Source organism: Ursus americanus, chromosome 8 (genome assembly GCF_024610735.1).
Source record: "Ursus americanus isolate L20-20 chromosome 8, mUrsAme1.1.p, whole genome shotgun sequence".
Lineage (NCBI taxonomy): Eukaryota > Metazoa > Chordata > Mammalia > Carnivora > Ursidae > Ursus > Ursus americanus.
In genome coordinates this window covers 21,346,325-21,367,385 of record NC_142134.1, presented here as the reverse complement: position 1 = coordinate 21,367,385, position 21,061 = coordinate 21,346,325, and the positions used below count along the sequence as shown (strand labels likewise).

At 38.1% G+C, this 21,061-nt stretch overlaps 1 protein-coding gene across 1 annotated transcript in view; it reads left to right on the top strand.

The window, feature by feature from the left end:
• CFAP299 (cilia and flagella associated protein 299) overlaps window positions 1–21,061 on the top strand; it is a 570,296-nt gene that overhangs the window by 5,859 nt on the left and 543,376 nt on the right. The window contains exon 2 of the mRNA XM_045793116.2: window positions 17,829–17,959. Within this exon, the coding sequence (XP_045649072.1) occupies window positions 17,829–17,959 (131 nt within the window). The remainder of the gene's footprint in view (window positions 1–17,828; window positions 17,960–21,061) is intronic.

The following is a 21,061-nucleotide window of genomic DNA, read 5'->3' as shown; positions in this document are numbered from 1 at the left end:
TATACATCCATGTGTCCATCCAGGCATCCATGTATTCATCCAACTATCTAATAAACCTTCATTGGGAGCCTACTGTAGTAGATAGTGCCTTAATTGCTAGGAATTTAAATAAGAATCAGTTATAGTCACCTAACTTTAGTATTGTGGTTACAGTTCAGTCTAAGTTTTATTTATTCAGCAAACATTTTGCAAGTATTTATTATCTTTCAGTTACTCCTCTGTTATATAGAATATTATTCTATGGCTATTAGTTTTCAGTTAATTTCAATGCTTCACATACAAAGTGGCCATATTATCTTTGCTGGATGCATTCTCTATTCTTCTCCACCCACATGTGTGTTCCTAGAAGCTGTCCTCTGCAGTCCTTAACCAGGTCTTTTAGCTTTGGCTTTGTTTCAGCCAGTATGAGATCAGAGGGCAGGATAAGAAGAATTAGAGAATTTATTCCTTCTCATCTTTCTGCTGGTTGTGGTTTGGAAGTGGCTGCATGTCTTAGATTTGGCCAGCTTCTCATTCCATCAGCTACAGCAGCCTTTCTGGATGCTGGCAGCGCTCTCTGTTCTAAGAACTGTTTCCTCTCTTGTCTCCTTTTAGGCCTAATCGTGTTAATGACCTCCCAGTATTGCTAGCCCAACGACACTACATCATCCTATGTTGGTTTCCACTAATCTTAGGATATATTTGTAAATTATGCTTTCATTCTTTTTAATCATCTCTTTTGAGTTTGCCTACCATGACCCAGAGCTCTATATTATCATTTGACATCTCAGACCACTGTAAGTATACAAGTAGTGTGTGTATACACACACACACACACTAACCGCAATGTTTTTATATGATTAAGATTACGGAGGAAGGGTGCTCAGTTTGGCAGCACATATACTAAAATAGGAGTAGGAAGGAAGGGACGTAGGAGAAAAAAATGAAGACCTGAACCAGTTAGCTATTTGATGAGACGGAGAGCCGTAAGGTGGTTAAGGAGAATAAAAGAGGCTCTTCATCCTATGTCCATTGTGCTTTGCTCATTTTACTGGATGCTACCTATAAACTATGAGAGGACATTTATAATAGTATCAGCAATTAGATTTATCTCTGCTAAACCAAATAACGGTAACTCAAATAACAATATTTACTCCTGGAGTTAGTGTTACCTTAAACTAATTAAGCCAATCCCCTAAATTGATATAAAAATACTTGAAAAATTTTAGCAAAATTTTTGCACTATGACTTTCCAGATTCTTTCTTGGTAATTCTTCCATGTTGAATAAACACAGTCCCTTCATTTCAGCTATGGCTGCCTGTGGCCACTAGAGAACGAAAAGGCCTATTGAATTGCTTTTCCCAGGTAAGGAATCAAGGGGTGTTTTAGAATTGTTTTTAAATTTCCCTGACTAATGCATACTAACTGTGGCTAAATTACTTGTAGAGATTAGCAATGTGAAAGTTTTATTTAGAGATTATCTTCCCATTATTTAGAAAATTAGAAATAAATCACACAAACCTTTGGACATAATAATCTGAAAATTACTTGGCAGATACTGATGAAGTGAGATTCCAGGAAAAATCCAGTAGCACGATTTACCACGATTATACAGTAAGCCAGCTAATAACCAACTAGTATTTATTGCATTTTCCCATATTTTTCTAGTATTTATTGGATCAGGTATAGAGTAGATTCCTATGAATATCTTACTTCGTATATTTCAGAATCGGCTCTACTCTTTTGTTGATTCAATAGGAAAAAATTGGCATAAATTAGCTACTCTCTGCTTAAGAGGAGTGCTACATTTTTCCTTCAGTAGGTTCACAGAGGTGCTTATCTCTAAGCAATGACCCACAGTGACAATGCTTACAAATCTAGAGTTTATTACAGGAAAGGAATACAGTATTAGCAACAGCATTAAGGTAAAGCAGTGCATCATAGCCAAGCAAGCAAGGGGTCAGGAGAGACTGAGTGCAAGCCCGTGCTGTAAGCAGAGGAGAATTATATGTCCTTAAGAAAGAATTATATTCCAGAAACTCCTGGCATACTACTGGGTTCTGGTAAAAATGGAGCAGCTGGCCATGGAATCAGCAAGGGGCCATACACTTGAAATTGCCCATAATGAGCTGAGTTCTTTCAGACCCACCAAGTCATAAGGTCAGGCAGTCCCAGCAACAATGATTAGAGGGAGGTGTAGTCCATCTGGAACAGGGCAGGAGTGGGAACAAAGTAGGTGTGCCAGCTGCAGAAGCAGGAGTCGAGTCTCAGGTTTTCACGGATGTTAGATATGCACCTTTTCCTCAGCTTACATGTATGGCTATGCGGAGACTTTCTTATAACTGGCTACAAGCCCACATTTGGTATACAAATGAGCCATTTGGTACGTGGGTGCAAGCTGAAAATGGACAGTAGCTGCACTATCACTTCAGCTAGATGAGGTCTTTAAAGATTGTGGGAGGCAGAACCCTTTCAGAGGTCATCCACTTTCTGTGAACACAGAAGTGGGTCACAGTTAGACTATATAAGGACAGATAGGCAGTGGTAAATGCCAGAAGCAAATGCGGTTGCTCACGTGGAAGTGGTCACAACGTGCCTAGCACAAGAGGCATACACAGCCAGGTAGACAGAAGGACATAGCCAGTTGCTGTCACCCTGCCTCTTTCATATACCACCTCAGTGCTGGCATGATGGGCACATGGAGGAAGGGACTACGGTAGCAGAGGTGGGGCTATGCAGGAGCCCCACAGCATGTGCTCCTGCTTACCAAGGTGATATAGCTACTGCGACCTTCGAATGTCCAACCTGTCAGCAATCCAGGCCAGTCCTCTGCTAGAGCACCATTTGTCAAGGTAACCAACCAACCACTTGGTGGAAAACTGACCATGGTGGACCCCTTCCACTTTGGAAGGTCCAGCAATTCAGTCTGATAGAAATAGACATAATTGGTATAGTCACATGCCAGTTCTGCTGTCTAAGTCCTTATGGAATATTTTCTTCTTTTTCCCTTTCAGTTGTACTGAGATATAATTGACACACTATATAAGTTTAAGATGTACAGTGTAATGACTTACTGACACGTATTGCAAAATGATTATGGCAATATGTTAACATCCATCATCTCATATAAATGCAAGGAAAAAGTATTTTTTTTCTTGTGATAAAACTTTCAGCATTTGCTCTCTTAGAAACATTTAAATATGCTGTACAGCAGTATTAATATAGTTAAAATGTTGTATAGTACATCCCCAGTACTTATTTATCTTATAACTGAAAGTTTATACCTTTTGACAGCTTTCATCCAATTCCACCACATCTCTCCTCTGGTAACCATATATCTGATCTCTTTATGAGTTTGTTTTATTTTGTTTTTAAATTCTACATATAGGTGATATCATGAAGTATTTGTCCTTCTCTGACTTATTTCACTTAGCATAATGCCTTCAAGGTCCATGCATGTTGTCTCAAATAGCAGGGTTTCCTTCTTTTTTATGGCTGAATAGTATTCTAACACATACATATTTTCTTTATCCACTTACCTTTATTCATTTACCTGTTGATGGACACTTAGGTTGTTTCCATGTCTTGGCTGTTGTGAATCATGCTGCAGTGAATGTGGAGGTGTGGATATCTCTTTGACATAGTGATTTTGTTTCCTTCACATACATACCCAAAGGTGGAATTGTTGGATCATGTGGTAGTTCTATTTTACATTTTTTGAGGAACCTCCACACTGTTTTTCACAGTGGCTGTACCAGTTTACATTCCCACTAACAATGCACAAGGGTTCCCCTTTCTCCACATTCTTACCAGTATTTGTTATCTCTTGTCATTTAAATGATAGTCATTCTAACAGGTGTGAGGTGATATCTTATTGTGGTTTTGATTTGCATTTCCCTGGTGATGAGTGATGTTGAGCACCTTTTCATGTACCTGTTGGCCATTTGAATATTTTCTTTGGAAATACATCTATTCAGGTCTTTTGCCCATTTTTGAATTGGATTATTTGTTTTTCTGCTATTGAGTTGTATGGATTCTTTGTGTATTTTGGGCATTAACCTCTTATCACATATATAATTTGCAAGTACTTTGTCTCATTCCATAGCTCATTTTTTCATTTTGTTGATTATTTCTTTCACTCTGCAGAAGCTTTTCATTTTGCTGTAATATCTTTTAGTTATTTTTTTATTTTGTATTTTGTTCTTTATGCCTTAGATGCCATATCCCAAAAATTGTTACTGAGACTTATATCAAGGAGATTTTTCCCTGTGTTTTCCACTAGGAGTTTTATGGTTTCTGGTCTTACACTGAAATGTTAAATTCATTTTGAGTTAATTTTTGTGAGTGGTATAAGACATGGGTCTAATTTCATTCTTTTACATGTGAATATCCAATTTCCCAGTGTCATTTATTGAAGAAATTATCTTTTTGCCATTGAGTACTTTTGGCTCCTTTGTCAAATATTAGTTTACTATATATGCATGGGTTTATTTCTGGTCTCTCAATACTATTCTATTGGTCTATGTGCCTATTTTTGTGCCAGTACCATTCTTTTTTGATTGCTGTAGCTTTAAACAATAGCTTGAAATCAGGAAGTGTGATGCTTCCCACTTTGTTGTTCTTTCTCAGGATTGTTTTGGCTATCTGGGGTCTTTTGTGGTTCCATAAAGATTTTAACACTTTTTTTCTACTTCTGTAAAAAAATGCTGTTGTAATCTTGATAGGGATTGCACTGAATCTATCAATGGGGGAGTATGGAATATTTGATGCACAGGCACAGGGTTCCCTATAACATTGTGTCAGACCAGGGACCTATTTTAGAACAAAGGAGCTGCAGGAATAAGAACCTATCTATGTGATTCATGTCTCATAGTATATTCTGAAACATTCAGAGGTGCCAGCAGAAAGATCATTGGAATGGGTTAATGAAAGTACAACTGAAGTGCCAATTTGTAGATGATAGTTTAAGAGAATGGGGGTGCCATTCTCCACAATACAGTGTATACTGTGAATTAAAGACCTTTGCATTTAGGTTTGTTTCCTTGGTCTGGGAACTAAGAGGTTGAAGCATCTTACCATCATTCCCAATGACCAGCTTGGGGAATTTGTGCTTTCTTTCTTCACTGTGGGCTCTGCAGGGTTAATTGTCCTTGTACTGTTATTGGATAGAGAACCAGTTCTAAACTCATGTTTAGCTGCTCACCACTAGAAAATCAATACTTGAGGGAAGTGATGGTAGGGAATGAAAGTTCCCTTATAGGAAGCCAACAACTTGGGAAGATGGTGGACAGATGTCTCAAAGGCCATCTTCATCTTCCTGGCAAAGCCAGAGGGCTTTGAAGGGGGAAGGTATGGGAAAAGAGAGGGGGGCTATGTGTAGGAGAAGAAGGTGCTCAGGTGGTTAGTTGTATGTATGACCCTGAACAGACTTGCTGGCATCCATGGCAGTTGTTTTCAAATGTAATCAGGCCTTATCTTCTGGGAAAGTTTGGTTCTCACTCCTCAAGGCCAGTGGTCTGCAAATCTCAAGGAACATGTTAGTTCTGCTACAGATCAAGGGCATTAGGTGAGCAAGCAAGAAGTAGCTTGAAGCAACTTAACGCTTACAACCAGTTGGAGTGCTGTTACAGTACCATATGGGGGAATACTCCCATCAGGTGACTCAGTGAGAGTCCCATTGAATTATAAGTTACAACTCTTCCCTGGAATCTTTCAGCTCCTTGTCTAGGAATCCGGAGGCAAGAAGACAGTTACTATCGTGGCAAGAATAATTGACCTTGAATGTCAGGAAAGTTAGGGCTGTTATACAAACAATAATGCAGGAACGTGTTTGAGATTCTGTTGATTCACTTGGATGCCTCTTGCTGTGGTAAATGGACAAGTGTAGCAACCAGGGCTTGAAAGGGGAATTGCTGAGGGATCAGACCCCTCAGGAATGAGGTCTGGTTCACAACACTGGTTATGCTATTACCACTCAGCAGAGGTATTAGTTGAATGTGAGGGGAATCCAGCATGGCTGGTGTTAGTTGAATGTGAGGGGAATCCAGCATGGCTGGTGTTAGTTGAATGTGAGGGGAATCCAGCATGGCTGGTGGAGGTAGGAGATGATGACTATTTGTTGTGGTTCTGAGCCAAGCTGCAGCAGCAAGGTTATATAGTTCAACCAAATATCCTTCCTTTGTATTTATATGAATAGTCTTCAACAAATTGTATTTATTTTTATTATATGTAAATATGTATACCATTCTTTGTCATTTTTTTACACAAAAGGTAATTTTTATATTTTTCTGTAATTTAAAAAATTGACATTAAGTCTTGGAGACCTTTTAATGTTCCTCTATATAGATCTCCCTATTCTTTATAAGTTGCTGCATTGAATCTGTTATTTACTTAGGTTGGTTCTTTAGAAGTTTGTTTTCCTTATATAGTATCATGAACAACAGTGAAATGAGGATCTTTGGTACATGTTCTTTATGTGCAGTTGTAAATATACCAAAAAGTGGAATCGATGGGTCATAATGAACATGGTTGAAGTGCCCTCCAGAGTACCCATTTACTCTCCCACCAGCAGTGTTTGAGATACCTATTTCCTCAGATCATCACCAATACTTGATATTGTCAACCTTTTCATTTTTTGCAAAGAAGTTAAGGTAGTTTTATGAGTTTCATGGTAGAAAACTGAAGAGGGTTCCATCTTGATTGCCTTTTCTTTGTTGACTTTGAGGGGTGGAGGTCATCTAAGAGTCAGAAGTCTAGGGGCACCTGGGTGACTCAGTTGTTAAGCATCTGCCTTCTGCTCAGGGCATGATCCCGGGGTCCTGGGATCAAGCCTCACACCAGTCTCCTGTACTGGGAGCCTGCTTCTTCCTCTCCCACTCCCCCTGCTTGTGTTCCCTCTTTTGCTGGCTGTCTCTCTCTCTCTGTCAAATAAATAAGTGAGCTTAAAAAAAAAAAAAGAGTCAGAAGTCTAAAGAAAGTAGGAAAGGTCTGAAAAAATAAGTTGTGAAACAAAGAAGGCATATCAACAGAAGGCAATTCACAGAAGAAATGCAAATGGTTAGGAAACATACACAAAGATGATCAACCACACTAAGAATCAGGGAAATTAAAGTTAAAACCCGGAGGTTTTTTTCACATATGACATTGGCAAAATGTGTCAATAGTGTCTACCATGTGTAATGCCAATCTGTCTGCTTCCTGAATATGTCCTGATTTTGAACACTCATTATCAGTATAATGTTTTTGAGGATGTTCCCATCTCTGAGTCCCACCTTCCTAAGGTAGAGACAGAAACTCACCTTCTCTGTTTCCCTTGCTTCTGGTGTTATCTTTGCAGGTACATAGGCACTGCCAATTACACACACTTGCATGAGACTGCTCTTTAGAAAAGAGTAACACGAAGAAGAAAGCACCATGTGGAATCCATTTTGTATTGAATAAGGTGGTGGAGGTTTTGGCTTTCAGTTGATGCAGTGGCAGAAGTGCTGGGGTCTAATGCCCTTGGTCAAATGGTGAGTTGCAGTATCTGTTTTCAGTGGTGGCAGCAGAGGAATATTTGCTGAAACGGTTCCTGTGGCTGTGAGTGTTGTTTCTGGCTCTGTAGGCTTAACTCAACTTTCCCTGGGATTTAGGGGCTATTGTATTTCAGTAATTTCTTTTTATATTTGGACTGATGACAGTAAGCTCTGCTGTTTGCAGGTAATACCCTTGATTGATGATATTTACCTGCATTCTTCACCCTTTCCTTTTATGCTTTTAGGGAACTGTCTGTACTGATTAGTTCCTCTCACCTTTAATTCCAGAGTCCCTTTCTGTGCTCATTGAGTTCTCTCTATCTTGTCCTACCATATCTTTTTATTTTCCTTTTTATAGTTATTATTCTGGAATGAATTGTCAAATAATCATTGTCTTCATATCCTTGTCTTCCACTTTTCAACCCACTGCAAGCTGCTTGCCATCTTCATCATTCAATAGAAATTGTTTTTTCTATGGTTGCGAATGAGGGATGTGTCACTAAATTCAACACTTTGTAGTTTAATCATTCAAATCTTCCACTGGGAGGATGGCTTATATTGGTGTACAAATAGAGGCAAGAGGGCTTTTTGTGAAGCTATTTTAGTGTATCAAAAAAGAGAAGAGTGTGACTAGAACTAAAGTGGATACAGCAGACTTGTGGAGCCCTGGATATAATCAACCAACCTTCCCCTCCCTTCCTCCTTCCCTCCCTTCCTCCCTCCCTTTTTTCATCATCTGTCTACCTATTTTCTATGTCAATATGAAAGAGAATAAATCAATAAAAGCACTAGGAAACAAGAAATGATGCCACTCTAGGGAACAAGAAATTGTGCACATTTTTGGTAAGTTAGAAAGCAGATAGTATCAGATTGACAAGATAGAGAAAATGTAGGCCAAAATGAATAAAACAGATTTAGAGAAATATCAGAGTCAATAGGAATACAGAGGGCAGGAGAGAACCTGTAATTGATTAAAGAAGTTAACTGTACATAGCTAAGCCAGAGGTACACCTGTACATAGCATGTACACTCGCACTATTTAACCCAAGAATGAATGAGAGAACTGTTCTCTAAGGAAAGTGAAGTACATGCCTAACAAGGAGACCTGGAGGGAGTAAAGGGGCCTGAGAAATAAGAGCTAAGTGCAAAGTAATTCAAAATGTTAGAAGTTCTGAAGAGGAGAATACTATCTGGAAAAAGTTATACTTATTATGCCAAGCCCTTCTTATTTTGGCCGTTAGGTTGGAGAGAGTGAGGTATATCCCAACTCTCCTTCCTTCTTAATGCCCGCATATCCTCAAGTGGAGTCTGTACATTGCCATATTCTGCCCTTTTAGACAGAACTCCTGCAGTTCACCTTTTCAGAGGAGAGTCCAGTTAGGAACTAGACTTGAACAACTATGGAGGGAATCCATGCTAATGTCTGTATCAATCAATCCAGTCTTCTGTTCATATGTATCTACAGATGTTTGAGGAAACATAATAGCATGAAAGAGATAGCCCAAGGCAAATAAGGAGAATAACTACTGTCAAACAAAACAAAACATTTAAAACCCAGAGAGAACTTTAAATAAATTCCAATTTTGTATCTCAGAGACATTTTAGTATCAATGAAATCTATAAACAAAATAATAAATGTATGAAAAGGGAGCAATCAGAGAGCAAGAAAAATTCTTAGAAATTAAAAATATAATTGATAACATTTTAAAAAGGGCTAACTAATTTAAAAAGGATGGACACTTTTTGAAGAACAAATTAATCATCTGGAAGTTAAAAGTGATATAACTACCCAGAATATAGTGAAAAAAAGATGAGGAAAATAAAAAAGAATAAAATGAAAGAAAATATGAAAGAATAATTCCAGGAGGCTCAATATCTATCTAATAAACTTACCAGAAGGAAATTATGCAGAAAATAAGGGGGATAAAATACTCATTGAATAACAAAAAATTTTTGTGTGGGAGGTAAGCACAAAATTGTAGTGTCCATTAGCTATGTAGTTGGACAAATGAAAAAGATTCACACCTAGGTAGATAGTGGTAGGATTTTAGAATTCTGAGAATAAAATGATAATTCAAAAATAATTCAAATTGGATTGGATGACATCAAAATTGAAAACTTTTGTTCACCAAAGTACTTTATCAGTAGAGTGAAAAGGCAGCCCATTGAATGGGAGGAAATATTTGCAGATTATTTATCTAATAAGGGGTTAATATCTAGAGTATGTAAAGAACTTCTACAACTCAACAACACAAAAGCAAACAACTCAATTAAAAATTGGCAAAGAATTTGGATATTTCTTCAAAGAGTATCACAAATGTCCAATAAACTCATAAAAAGATGTTCAACATCATTAATTATTAGATATGCAAATCAAAACCACAATCATATATACAGTGAGGAAAAGACAGTTTCTTCAATAAATGGTGCTGGGAAAGTTGGACAGCTACACATTAAAGAATGAAACTGGACCACATTCTAATGCCATATATAGAAATAAACTCAAAATGGGTTAGAGACCTAAATGTGAGACCTGAAACCATTAAAATCCTAGAAGAGAGCATTGCAGTAATTTCTCTGGCCTCAACCACAGTAACATTTTTCTAGATATGTCTCCTAAGACAAGGGAAACAAAAACAAAAATAAACACTTGGGACTACATCAAAATAAAAAGGTGTTGTACCGCAACAAAACAAGAAGACAACCTACTGAATGGGAGAATATATATGCAAATGATATATCTGATAAAGGGTTAATATCCAACATATATAAAGAATTTATGTAACTTAACACCAAAAAGAAAAAAAAAGAACCAGTCTGATTGGAAAATGGGCTAAGGACCTGAACAGGTATTTTTCCAAAGAAGACACACAAATGGCCAACAGACACATGAAAAGATGCTCAAAATCACTAATCACCAAGGAAATGCAAATCAAAACCACAGTAAGATATCACCATATACCTATTAGAATTGCTAAAATCAAAATGACAAGAAATAACAAGTGTCGGTGAGGATGTGGAGATGAGGGAAATCTGGGGCATGGTTGGTGGGAATGCAAACTGGAGCAGCCACTCTGGAAAACGGTATGGAGATTCCTCAAAAAATTAAAAATAGAAATATCACAATCCCTTAATTCCACTATTGGGTATTTATCTAACAAAATGAAAACACTAATTCAGGAGTGCATGGTGGGTCAGGTGGTTAAGCTCGGGTCATGATCCCAGGGTCCTGAGATTGAGTCCCACATGGGACTCCCTGCTCAGCAGGGGGCCTGCTTCTCCCTCTGCCTCTGCCTGCCACTCACCTTGCTTGTGCACGCTCTCTCTCTCTCTCTCTGTGTCAAATAAATAAAATCTTTTGAAAAACCCTAATTCAAAAATGTGCACACCTATGTTTATTTCATCATTATTTACCATAGCCAAGATATGGAAGCAACTTCAGTGTTCATCAAGGAGAGTGTGGTACACACACACACACACACACACACACACACACACACACATGAATATTACATAGCCATAAAAAAGGATGAGACTATGCTGTTTGAGATGACATCAATGGACCTAGAGTGTATTATGCTAAGTGAAATAAATCAGACTGAGAAAGTGCATGATTCCACTCGTAAGTAGAATCTAAAAAAAAGAAGTAAACAGCATCAGACCTGTAAATACAGAGAATAAACTGATGGTTGCCAGAAGGAGGGGAAGTGGGAGGTTGGGTGAAGAGGAGTGGGAGATACAGACTTCCAGTTATGGAATGAATAAGTCAGGAGAATAAAAGGCATAGCATGAGGAATATAGTTGATGATACTGTAATAGCGATGAAATGGGACAGATGGTACACCTGTGAATGTAGCATAATGTATAAACTTGTCAAATCACTAAGTTGTACCCCTGAAACTAATGTAAAAAAACACCATCCCACAATGATATACCATTTCACATCTATTAGGTAGCTATTTTCAAAAAAACCCCCAAAAAACAAACAAAAAAACCCAACAACAGATAATAACAAGTGTCAGCAAGGATATGGAGAAATTGGAATACTGCACCACTGGTGGCAGTATATAATGGAGCAGTCATTGTAGAAACAGTTGACTGTGTTGGAGCGGCTCCTCAGAAAATTAAAGTGAGAATTACTATATGATCCAGCAATTTCACTTATGAGTGTACAGCCAAAAGCATTGGAAGCAGGGACTAGAACAGATATTTGTGTACCCATGTTCATAGCAGCATCACTCACAATAACCAGAAGGTGGAAGCAACCCAAGTATCTGTTTGATGGATCAGTGCATAAACAAATGTGCTATCTATCTATAAGGCAATATTATTCAGCCTTGAAAAGGAAGGAAATTCTGACACATTCCACAGCATAGATGAACTTGGAGGACATTATGCTAACTGAAATAATCCAGCCACAAAAAGACAAATACTGTGTAATTTCACTTTTACGAGATTCCTAGGGTAGTCAGATTCACAGAGACAGAAAGTAGAATGGTCATTGCCAGGGTCTGGGGGAAAGGGAGAATGGGAGTTATTGTTTAATTGGAATAGAGGTTCAGTTTTGTAAGATGAAGAGTTCTGGTGATTGATGGTGGCAATGATTGCACGACTGTATGAATGTACTTAATACCACTGGACTATATGCTTAAAATGGCTAATTTTTACATTTTCTATATTTTATCCAAATTAAAAGGTAATTTGGAGTGTCAACAACTTACCTGTAAGTCGGTTTGATCTTACATTGTATTCCCAGTAGTGATTCCTAAAAGAAAATGGAGTATATCTTTAAACTTCTGGAAAATTTTATTTTGAACCAGAATTCGTTCCCTGCTTCTATTAGATATTTTCTGTTTGACTCTTGAGATCTACCTTCTGTCCTACCCCAACTTACTCTTTGTCCCAAGAGGTTGATTTCTGTTGATGTTTTCAACTGGGCCCCCTTCCCTTTGGCCATTTAAACCCAATAAGAGGCACCAGAAATAAATTAGAAGCCAAAAGAGAGAGGTTAAGCAGCCCCCCCCCCGCCCCCATTCCTTCCATACTGTGCTATAGGTTCGTAATGGATATTTTCTTTCAGAAAGCCACAATTTAGGCTTGAGTCCTACAGCTGTTTCCCTAGGCTTTATTAACTGCTCCCCCCTCTTACCTCATTTGGACTAGTTAGTGGCTGTTAATAGCTTATTGCTGTAGCTAGCTGCAGGGTGCTTCATTATCTCTCTAGGATTTCTCTTAACCCTGTCTATACCTTTGTTAATTAACTCAGCCACTCAATTTCCTTCAGTTACTCCATTTAAATGTGTCATCTGTTTCCTGCCTGGACTGACTGAAGTAGGTAATTTAGCATTCAAATGGGAGTAAAAAATAAAGTCTTTGTGTGTTGGGGGGGGGAGGGGAGGGAAACAGGAACTTCTAAAACTACCTACTGGTCTTTTCTGATTTTGTAACTTGAGCAAATTCTTCTCATGAATTTTCCCATGACATTAAATTTAAAAAGAAAAAATTTAATCCCCATAGATGCAGAAAAAGCATAGGATAAAATTCTAAACTCATGTCATAACTTGTTGTATAGTATAGCAAACACTCGTAAACTTCGTAATCGGTGGTTACACATTTGAACGTTTAGCACTGGAATAAAAACATGATAAAAATTTTTGTGAGTACTCTTAGCTTTTTATTGGTAGTCTGACCACAGCAATGCTACAAGGAAAGAAAAGTGTCATAAACACTTGGAAGAAGTCAGAATATTATTATAAAGGCAGTATGATGATCTGCCGTGAGAATACAAGAAAATTAAACTGGAACCCTATTCGAACGAATCAGTGAGTTTAGTTGGAGAAATCTGAGATTGAACTACAATAAATAACTCTTTTCCAGCAATATATAACATAATGACAAAAGACACAAAAGCTAAGGGAGCCTCAGTAGCCTGTGGGCAACGTCAAGTGTTCTAGGAGCCATAGACCCACCCACCCTTCTTTCCCTCCTTCCTTCCTTCCTCCCACCCTCCCTCCCTGTCTTCCTTTCTCCCTTCTTCCCCTCCTCCCCTTCTCCTTCCTTCCCTCCCTTCTCCTTCCTCCCTCCCTCCTTCCCTCTCTCTCTCCCTTTCCCCTTCCTTCCTTCCTTCCATCTTTCCTTCCTTCCTTCCTTCCTTCCTTCCTTCCTTCCTTCCTTCCTTCCTTCCTTATCTCTCTTTTTCTTTTTTTCTGATGAGAACTACCTCGGTGCTCCAGATGCTGGCTACCCCTTGTTTCAGACTCACCTGTTAGGAGTCTGGCTCACCCCACATAACACCGAATTCCAATCTTTATCTACCCCTCACCCTCACCCTATTAGAGGAACAGTGTGGGAGGCACTTTGCCCCAGGGGTGCAGCCAGGTTGGGGGTGGGCATGGGCTCTGGCCCAAAGACTGGGGGTAGTACAGCCCCAAATCTGTTCGGGGAGTGAATTGTGCACGCCAGGCCACAGATCTGTAGCCTTCCAGAAATCAGTAGGACCCTGAGCAGTGTTGTGGGCTTCTGAGATGGAAGTCTGGAGACCCAGTCCCAACTCTGCCAAGGTCCAAGGCCACAGCAGTGGAAGGCACCATTCCATTGCAGATCCTTGGGGCCAAACATCTCTCGCAGCAGCTGAGAGATGTCTCACATCTGTCCCAAAAGAATAGTCATGTAGTCAGACATTTGCTGCCTACTTGGGTGGCCTCAGCCTTGCCACATGTTTTATGGTTCATGTGTAGCAAGGAAGCCTTCTCTTTAAGGGCAAGCCATCTCTGGGTTCTGCTCTGCATGACGCCTCTTTATAGTTAACCTGCTCCAAACTGCTGGCCTCCAAAAGTCGATGACTCACGATCACATGAGGGAAGAAGCATTGACAATTAATACAAGATTACTGCCTTATTTATATACTTGGATTTCATGGCTAATTACCTATTTTTACTAAGATGAACTGTTATAGTCAAAACCATTAGTTTTATAGAAAATGATAATCTTTTTGCCCTTCCAAAAAATGTTAAGTGGAATCCCAGAAGGATCAGAGGGAAGTAAGAAATAAAATATTTTTGAAAAAATAATGGCTAAGAAGTTTCCAAATTTTGTGAAAACTATATATCCGTAGAGTCAGGGAGTACAATGCATTCCCAGCAGAATAAACACAAAGAAACCAATCCAAGGACTATCTTAAAATTGCTGAAAACCAGTGATAAAGAGAAAGTCTTAAAGGAATCTAAAATGAAAGTACACATTATGTAAAATAAAACAGGAAAGACTAAGCACCTCTCAGAGGTAATATGAGGCATGGGGCAATGCGGTGACATCTTTAAAGTGTTGAAAGGTCAACCTGGAACACTAATCCAGCAAAAACGTCTCCATTTTTTCAGTCAAACAAAAGGCAAGATAATTCGTTGTTGGCAGACCTACACCACAAGAAATGCTGAAAGTTTTTTAGGTAGAAGGAAAATCATATCAGCAGGAAACATGAATCTACATAAAGGAATAAGGCATCGGAAATGCTAAATACGTGAATAAGTAAAAATGTGTTGTTTTTCAGGTTTCTTTAAGGATATTTTCTTTAAAGATAATTGACCATTTAAAGTGGACAGATGACGTATGATTCTACTAGTGGTAATGATTGGTGAGGCAACCAACTTCGGCTTTCTACTTGTTTTCTCAGTAGATCTTGCTATTTGTTGCAGTATACACTAGCGTGGATGAATGCAGAGCTGTCCAAATGATTTTGTGTGGCCCAGGTAAGGCACACAGAAATACACAATTCATCCCATATATGAAATTAATACAGCAACTTTTTAATGGCCTTTGCCATATCAAATACTGTGTTGACTACAAGTCATATATGTTCTAGAAAAACCCCACATCTTAGAGTTTAGCTGAGAGTTCTTCCCATATGCTTACTTTTAGCAATATATTTATGAAAAGTTACACTCAGATCATCTCTTTTGTAAATCAAATCCAAAATCTTCATTCTTTTTTCAATTAAATATTAATTCCACTAGGTGGAGGCATTTCCTTAGTTTTGTGTTTCTCACTGAAGAGCCTAGGAATAACAAGTATAATAAGCAGGGAAATGAGTCAGAAAAAAAGGCACATAGCCCTCCCAAGGCCTGGTGCTTTGCACTGTATTAGCTTAGTAAATGCATCCCCATTACTGCACAGAGTTCCATGCAGTTGACCTTGAACAACAAGGGAATTAGGGGCACTGACCGCCCCCCCCCCCCAGCCCCGCGCAATTGAAAATCTGTGGAGAACTTTTGAGACTCCCAAAACTTAACTACCAATAACCTAGTGTTGACCAGAGGTCCTACTGGGAACATAAACAGTTGAAGAGAGAACAAAAACATACATGTTTTGTTTATCACGTGTATTATATGCGAGTCTTACAATAAAGTAAGCTACAGAAAAGATAATGTTTTTAAGAACGTCATAAGGAGGGGAGCCTGAGTGGCTCAGTCTGTTAACTGTCTGCCTTCAGCTGATCCAGAGTCCTGGCATAGAGCCCTGCTCAGGGGGAAGTCTGCTTCTCCCTCTCCCTCTGCCCCTCCCCCCACTCATGCTCTCTCTCACTTCTCTTTCAAATAAATAAAATCTTAAAAGAAACATCATAAGGAAGAGAAAATACATTTATAGTACTGGACTGTTTATCTAAACTATAAGTTTACATCAACTCTTTACAAGAGGAATCGTCTATCAGTACCTAAGTCAATATTGTCTTATAGGATACAGATCACTGTAGTTGTTATACGTATTACTAACACCAGAATGAAAAATGAAAAGATGGTTTACGGTCTGTAAGTTTTGATAAATTTTAACGTTTTATAATACATTTGTGTATCTTTTAGGGTGGTAAATGATAAAATAGACTAGTATTTACATATATTTTATGCATTTATGACACAGGTAACTTTTTCTTAATTCTTTTACTATTTCTAGGCTCCACAATTCATTTGTGAGTTTTTTTCAAATTGTTGCAAATCTCTAAAGAATTTTCCAGTGTATTTATTGAGAAAAAAATGTGTGTAAGTGAACCTGCACAGTTCAAACCCTTGCTGTCCGAGGGTCAACTGTACTTGCTTTTAATGTTTAGCAAAGGAAAGTGGCAAGTTTTCTAGGCCGATAATATCTAAATTTTTTTTCCCATTGGTTTGAATTTTAAAATAGCCTCTAAGGACTTCAGAGGGGAGGGGGGTGGGGGAATGGGATAGACCGGTGATGGGTAGTAAGGAGGGCACGTATTGCATGGTGCACTGGGTGTTATACACAACTAATGAATTATCGAGCCTTACATCGGAAACCGGGGATGTACTGTATGGTGACTAACATAATATAATAAAAAATCATTAAATAAAATAAAATAGCCTCTAAGGGCTGAATAGATTATTAACCAGGCATCTCACATTTTTTCATTTAATCCTGTCAGATGGTTCTTGCATTCCACAGTGATGTACTAAGTGTCTGTAACAATAAAATGTATGCTGTTTTCACTGTCTTTCAAATATTTCATATTTAACCAAGATGATAATATAAGGAACATTATATATATATATATATATATATATATATATATATATATATATATATATATAATGCTTTAGTCCTCGCGTTAGTAATTTAATATAAAACAACACCTTTTCAGATTATGGGGAAACAGCAAATGTGTGAGACATTTCTTAAAGTAGCTGAAATACAAAAGAGCTGAAGGATTGTGAGGAAGTTTTTTTCAGCTTGAAGCTTTTTTGTTGTCATCTTTCTGGGTTTCTACTTTGCTGTTTTTATTGGTACCAACGTTATGTGGAAACAATATCTTTCCAGTTAAATAGGAAATTCATCTGCTCTTTATTTTGTATTTGAAGTTTTAATGCTCTGTGTCATCAGTTCATTGACTTCAAGGAAGTAAGTCTCTGAAATGTTGCACTTTATGGGGAGCAACCCAATTCTCTTTTTGTGCAATTTGTTTTTTAAAAGTCTTTCTTGTATAGTACTATTGTCTCAGTTTTATTGTTTTAAAGATACTCTATTAATTATCTACAGCTGCTCTCATAAATGAATTAAAAACACAACAGACTTTTGTCCTTTAATCCCTTAGAGAAAATTTAGTGACTGATGTTTCCTTTTTTTTCTTCATTGTACATCTGTGGGAAAGGGGTGACAAATCTGATGCTTATGAAAGTATTGTTAAAAAGAATTCTAAGCCTTTGTATCTCATATGTCTCATTTAAAAAAAATAAATTTGAATTTTCATTCAAAACAATTATTCAGTATACATTGAATAAAATAGGGGGTCTAATTCGTGCACAAATCTTAAAATTTATTTTCCTCTTTAGGATGAAGGCCTGGCCCGCCAGTTGGTGGAGCTAGGCTACCGAGGGACTGGAGAGGTGGTAAAAAGGGAAGATTTTGAAGCAAGGAAGGCAGCGATAGAGATTGCAAGGCTGGCTGAAAGAACTCAGAAAAAGTAAGTGTCTGTGTTCCAAATCTAGATTTTATATCATATTGTAGAGTCTCTGGAAAAGTCCAATTTCGTTGGCATTGTTATAATTTAGAAACATTGGCTGGAGCAGGTAGACCTTGGACTATCCTAAGCGTGTGTTCTTCAGATCAGGAACTGGAGGAACTGGGGTGTGCTTGCAAGAAGCCACATGCAACTTGGAGTACTAATTTAAGAAACCTAAATACCAAAATACGGTCATTAGACTAATAAAGTCTTATTAAAAAAATAAGTCAATGTTATTGGCCTTATATATTTATATACTAAAAATATAAGTGACTTTCGCCTTAGTATTCTTTGTATTTTTGAGACCTATAAACTTTCGACATCATTTATGTACATATGTTTTTGAAAGCATTGATTCATTCAACTTTATTAACAGTCACCAGCTTTTGTTAATGTGACTAATATAGGGTTACACGAAATAGGAATCTAATTAAATATATTAAACATATTATAAAAAAGATGTATACCTAAAGTGAACTGTATCAACTGATAAGCCAATATGAAAGATGTGACAAAGCACTTATCTATTTACTTTTTAAAAATGAATGCTAAAGTTGTACATGTTGGAGAGGACAATTACTTAGAAATTGGCATATTATTCCTAGATGTAATTTTAAAAACTACCCCATAATTATGGGTAGAAATCTCCCATGTATTTATCATAACAAATAACGTTTGGTAGTGGAACATGAATTGGTTCCAGGAGTGTGCAATTTTAATTGATTGTTCTAGTGGTTATTGTGTTTCATTACCATGGAATTTTGGAATTTCATATACTGACATTTGGTAATATATTAGTTATCTGATGCTGCCATAACACATTACTACAAACTTAGTGGCTTAAAACAACAGGAATGTATTTATTCATAGTTCTTTGGGTCAGAAGTCAAGAGGACAGTGGCTTAGCTGGGTCCTCCGCTCAGTACATCGCAAGGTTGAAATCCTGGTGTTGGCTAGACTGAGTCCCGGTCTGGAGGCTCTGAGGATGAATCTGCTTCCACACTTATTCAGGTTGCTGGCCAGATTCAGTTTCTTGTGATTATGGAACTGAGGTCCCCATTTCCTTGTCCGCTGTCATTTTGGGGGCTGCGCCGCGGGGTCCTATAGGATGCCGACATTTGTCTTCATGCTTTCCATGTGGTCCCCTTCCAGCAAGAGCAGTTCGAAATTCTCTCACCCTTCAAATTTCTCTGACTTCTCTTTCTGCAGCAACTGATTCCAGCCAGAGAAAGATCTCTCCTTTTAAGAGCTCATGTGGTCACACTGAGTCCATCTAGATTATCCTGGTCATTTCCTTATTTTAGGGTATATAACATTCATTACATCTGCAAAGTCTCTTTTTCCATGTAATGTAACATGTTCACAGGTTCTAGAAACATGGGCAGCCTTTGGGTGGGTATGCTGCTTTTCGCATGTCATTTATATAAAAGTTTGAGAATTTATTGAACACAGTTACATATAACTTCTAGTCTTAAAAAATTGAAATGATGCAAAGTATATGTGTACAATGTGATGTGTCTTATATAAAATATCAGGGGAGTCTTCTCTTTCCGTATTAGTAAATGTTTATCAGGAGCGGAAGTGGGGAGATTTTCGTGAGATTTGACAGGGAATTTTAATGTATGTTCATATTTTATTAAAGATGTGTCCTATTTCATAACAAGCGAAGTCAGTCATGTGTAAAGTGTAAGTGCATATGTCCTCTTCGTGTTTGAGGATCAAAGTATTTACTCTTTTCAATAGTCTCTTTAACTGGCCAGAACTGGAAGTCATCAGGCTACTTATGTACCAATTGCAGGAGGCTAATCCCCACCCAGAGCTGCTAGAATTGGAAGGCCCTTTCATCTGCAGAGCTTCTCTGGCTGCCTTTGTAATGGGATGGGCCCCATATGTTGCCTCTGGCCCCATGTGGGAGTCACTTTGCTCCCTTCCCTCCCGGGTCTATTGTAGTGTTATTGACAGCAGGGCCCGCAGAGGGTGACCTACAGTCAAATATGTCTTGGGCCTATATTTGCAGGAGAATCATTTTGAAAATATACATGAATATCTGCCTGTCTGCCAATTGTTGCTAACTTGGAAACACTTGGTTCTACCATCAGATTATATTATATTAACTTCTCTAATGTGCAAGTGAGCAGTCCTGAGTAGATCCCAATCCTTCAGTCTCGTGATTATAGAGCACCCATCTCAAGTGTTGGTGCCTAAGAGTATGTTATTTACTTAGATTAGTTTCAGAGGGGAAGGAGTCTGGAGAGAAGAAAGTTAAAGGTATTGGGAGGGAGCATTGCGATGAAGTGGTATTTTGATAATTATCTCTCCAAAACAAGACATAAAGTGAAAAGAAATTATTGGGCTTTTAATTTAGTCATTCACTTTACAAATACTCCTGCACAACCGTATTGCATTAGGCACTGTGCTAAATGCTGGGGATATGGTAGAACATAAGATAGTACCTGCCCTCAAGAAATTTGAGGGCTAGATAAATGAAAAACGGGTACGTTGCTGGTGGGAATATAAAATAGAAAACTGTTCGGCAGTTCTTCAAAAAGTTGAGCCCAGAGTTCCCATATGACCCAGCAATTCCATTCCTAGGCATATATCCAAGAGAGTCGAAAACATAGGTTCACTTAAAAACTTGTTCACCAGTGTTCATAGCAGCATTATTGATAGTAGCCATAAAGTGGAAATAATCCCAATGTCCATCACCTGATGAATGGGTAAAAAAAATGTGGCATATAGACATAATGGAATATGATTCAGCCATAAAAACGAGAGAAGTACATATTGTTACATGCTACAACATAGATAAACCTTGACAGCATTAGGCTAAGTGAAAGAAGCCAGACAAAAGGACTACATATTGTATAGTTCTGTTTATATAAAATGTCCAAAATCGGTAAATGCATAGAGGCAGAAAGGGGACTTGTGGTCACCTAGGGCTGGCAGGAAGGGTGAATGGAGAATGACTGCTAATGGGTATGGGGCTTCTTTTTATGTGTTGGAATGTTCTAGACTTAGATGTTGGAGAGAATTGCACAACTTGTAAATATACTAAGAACATTG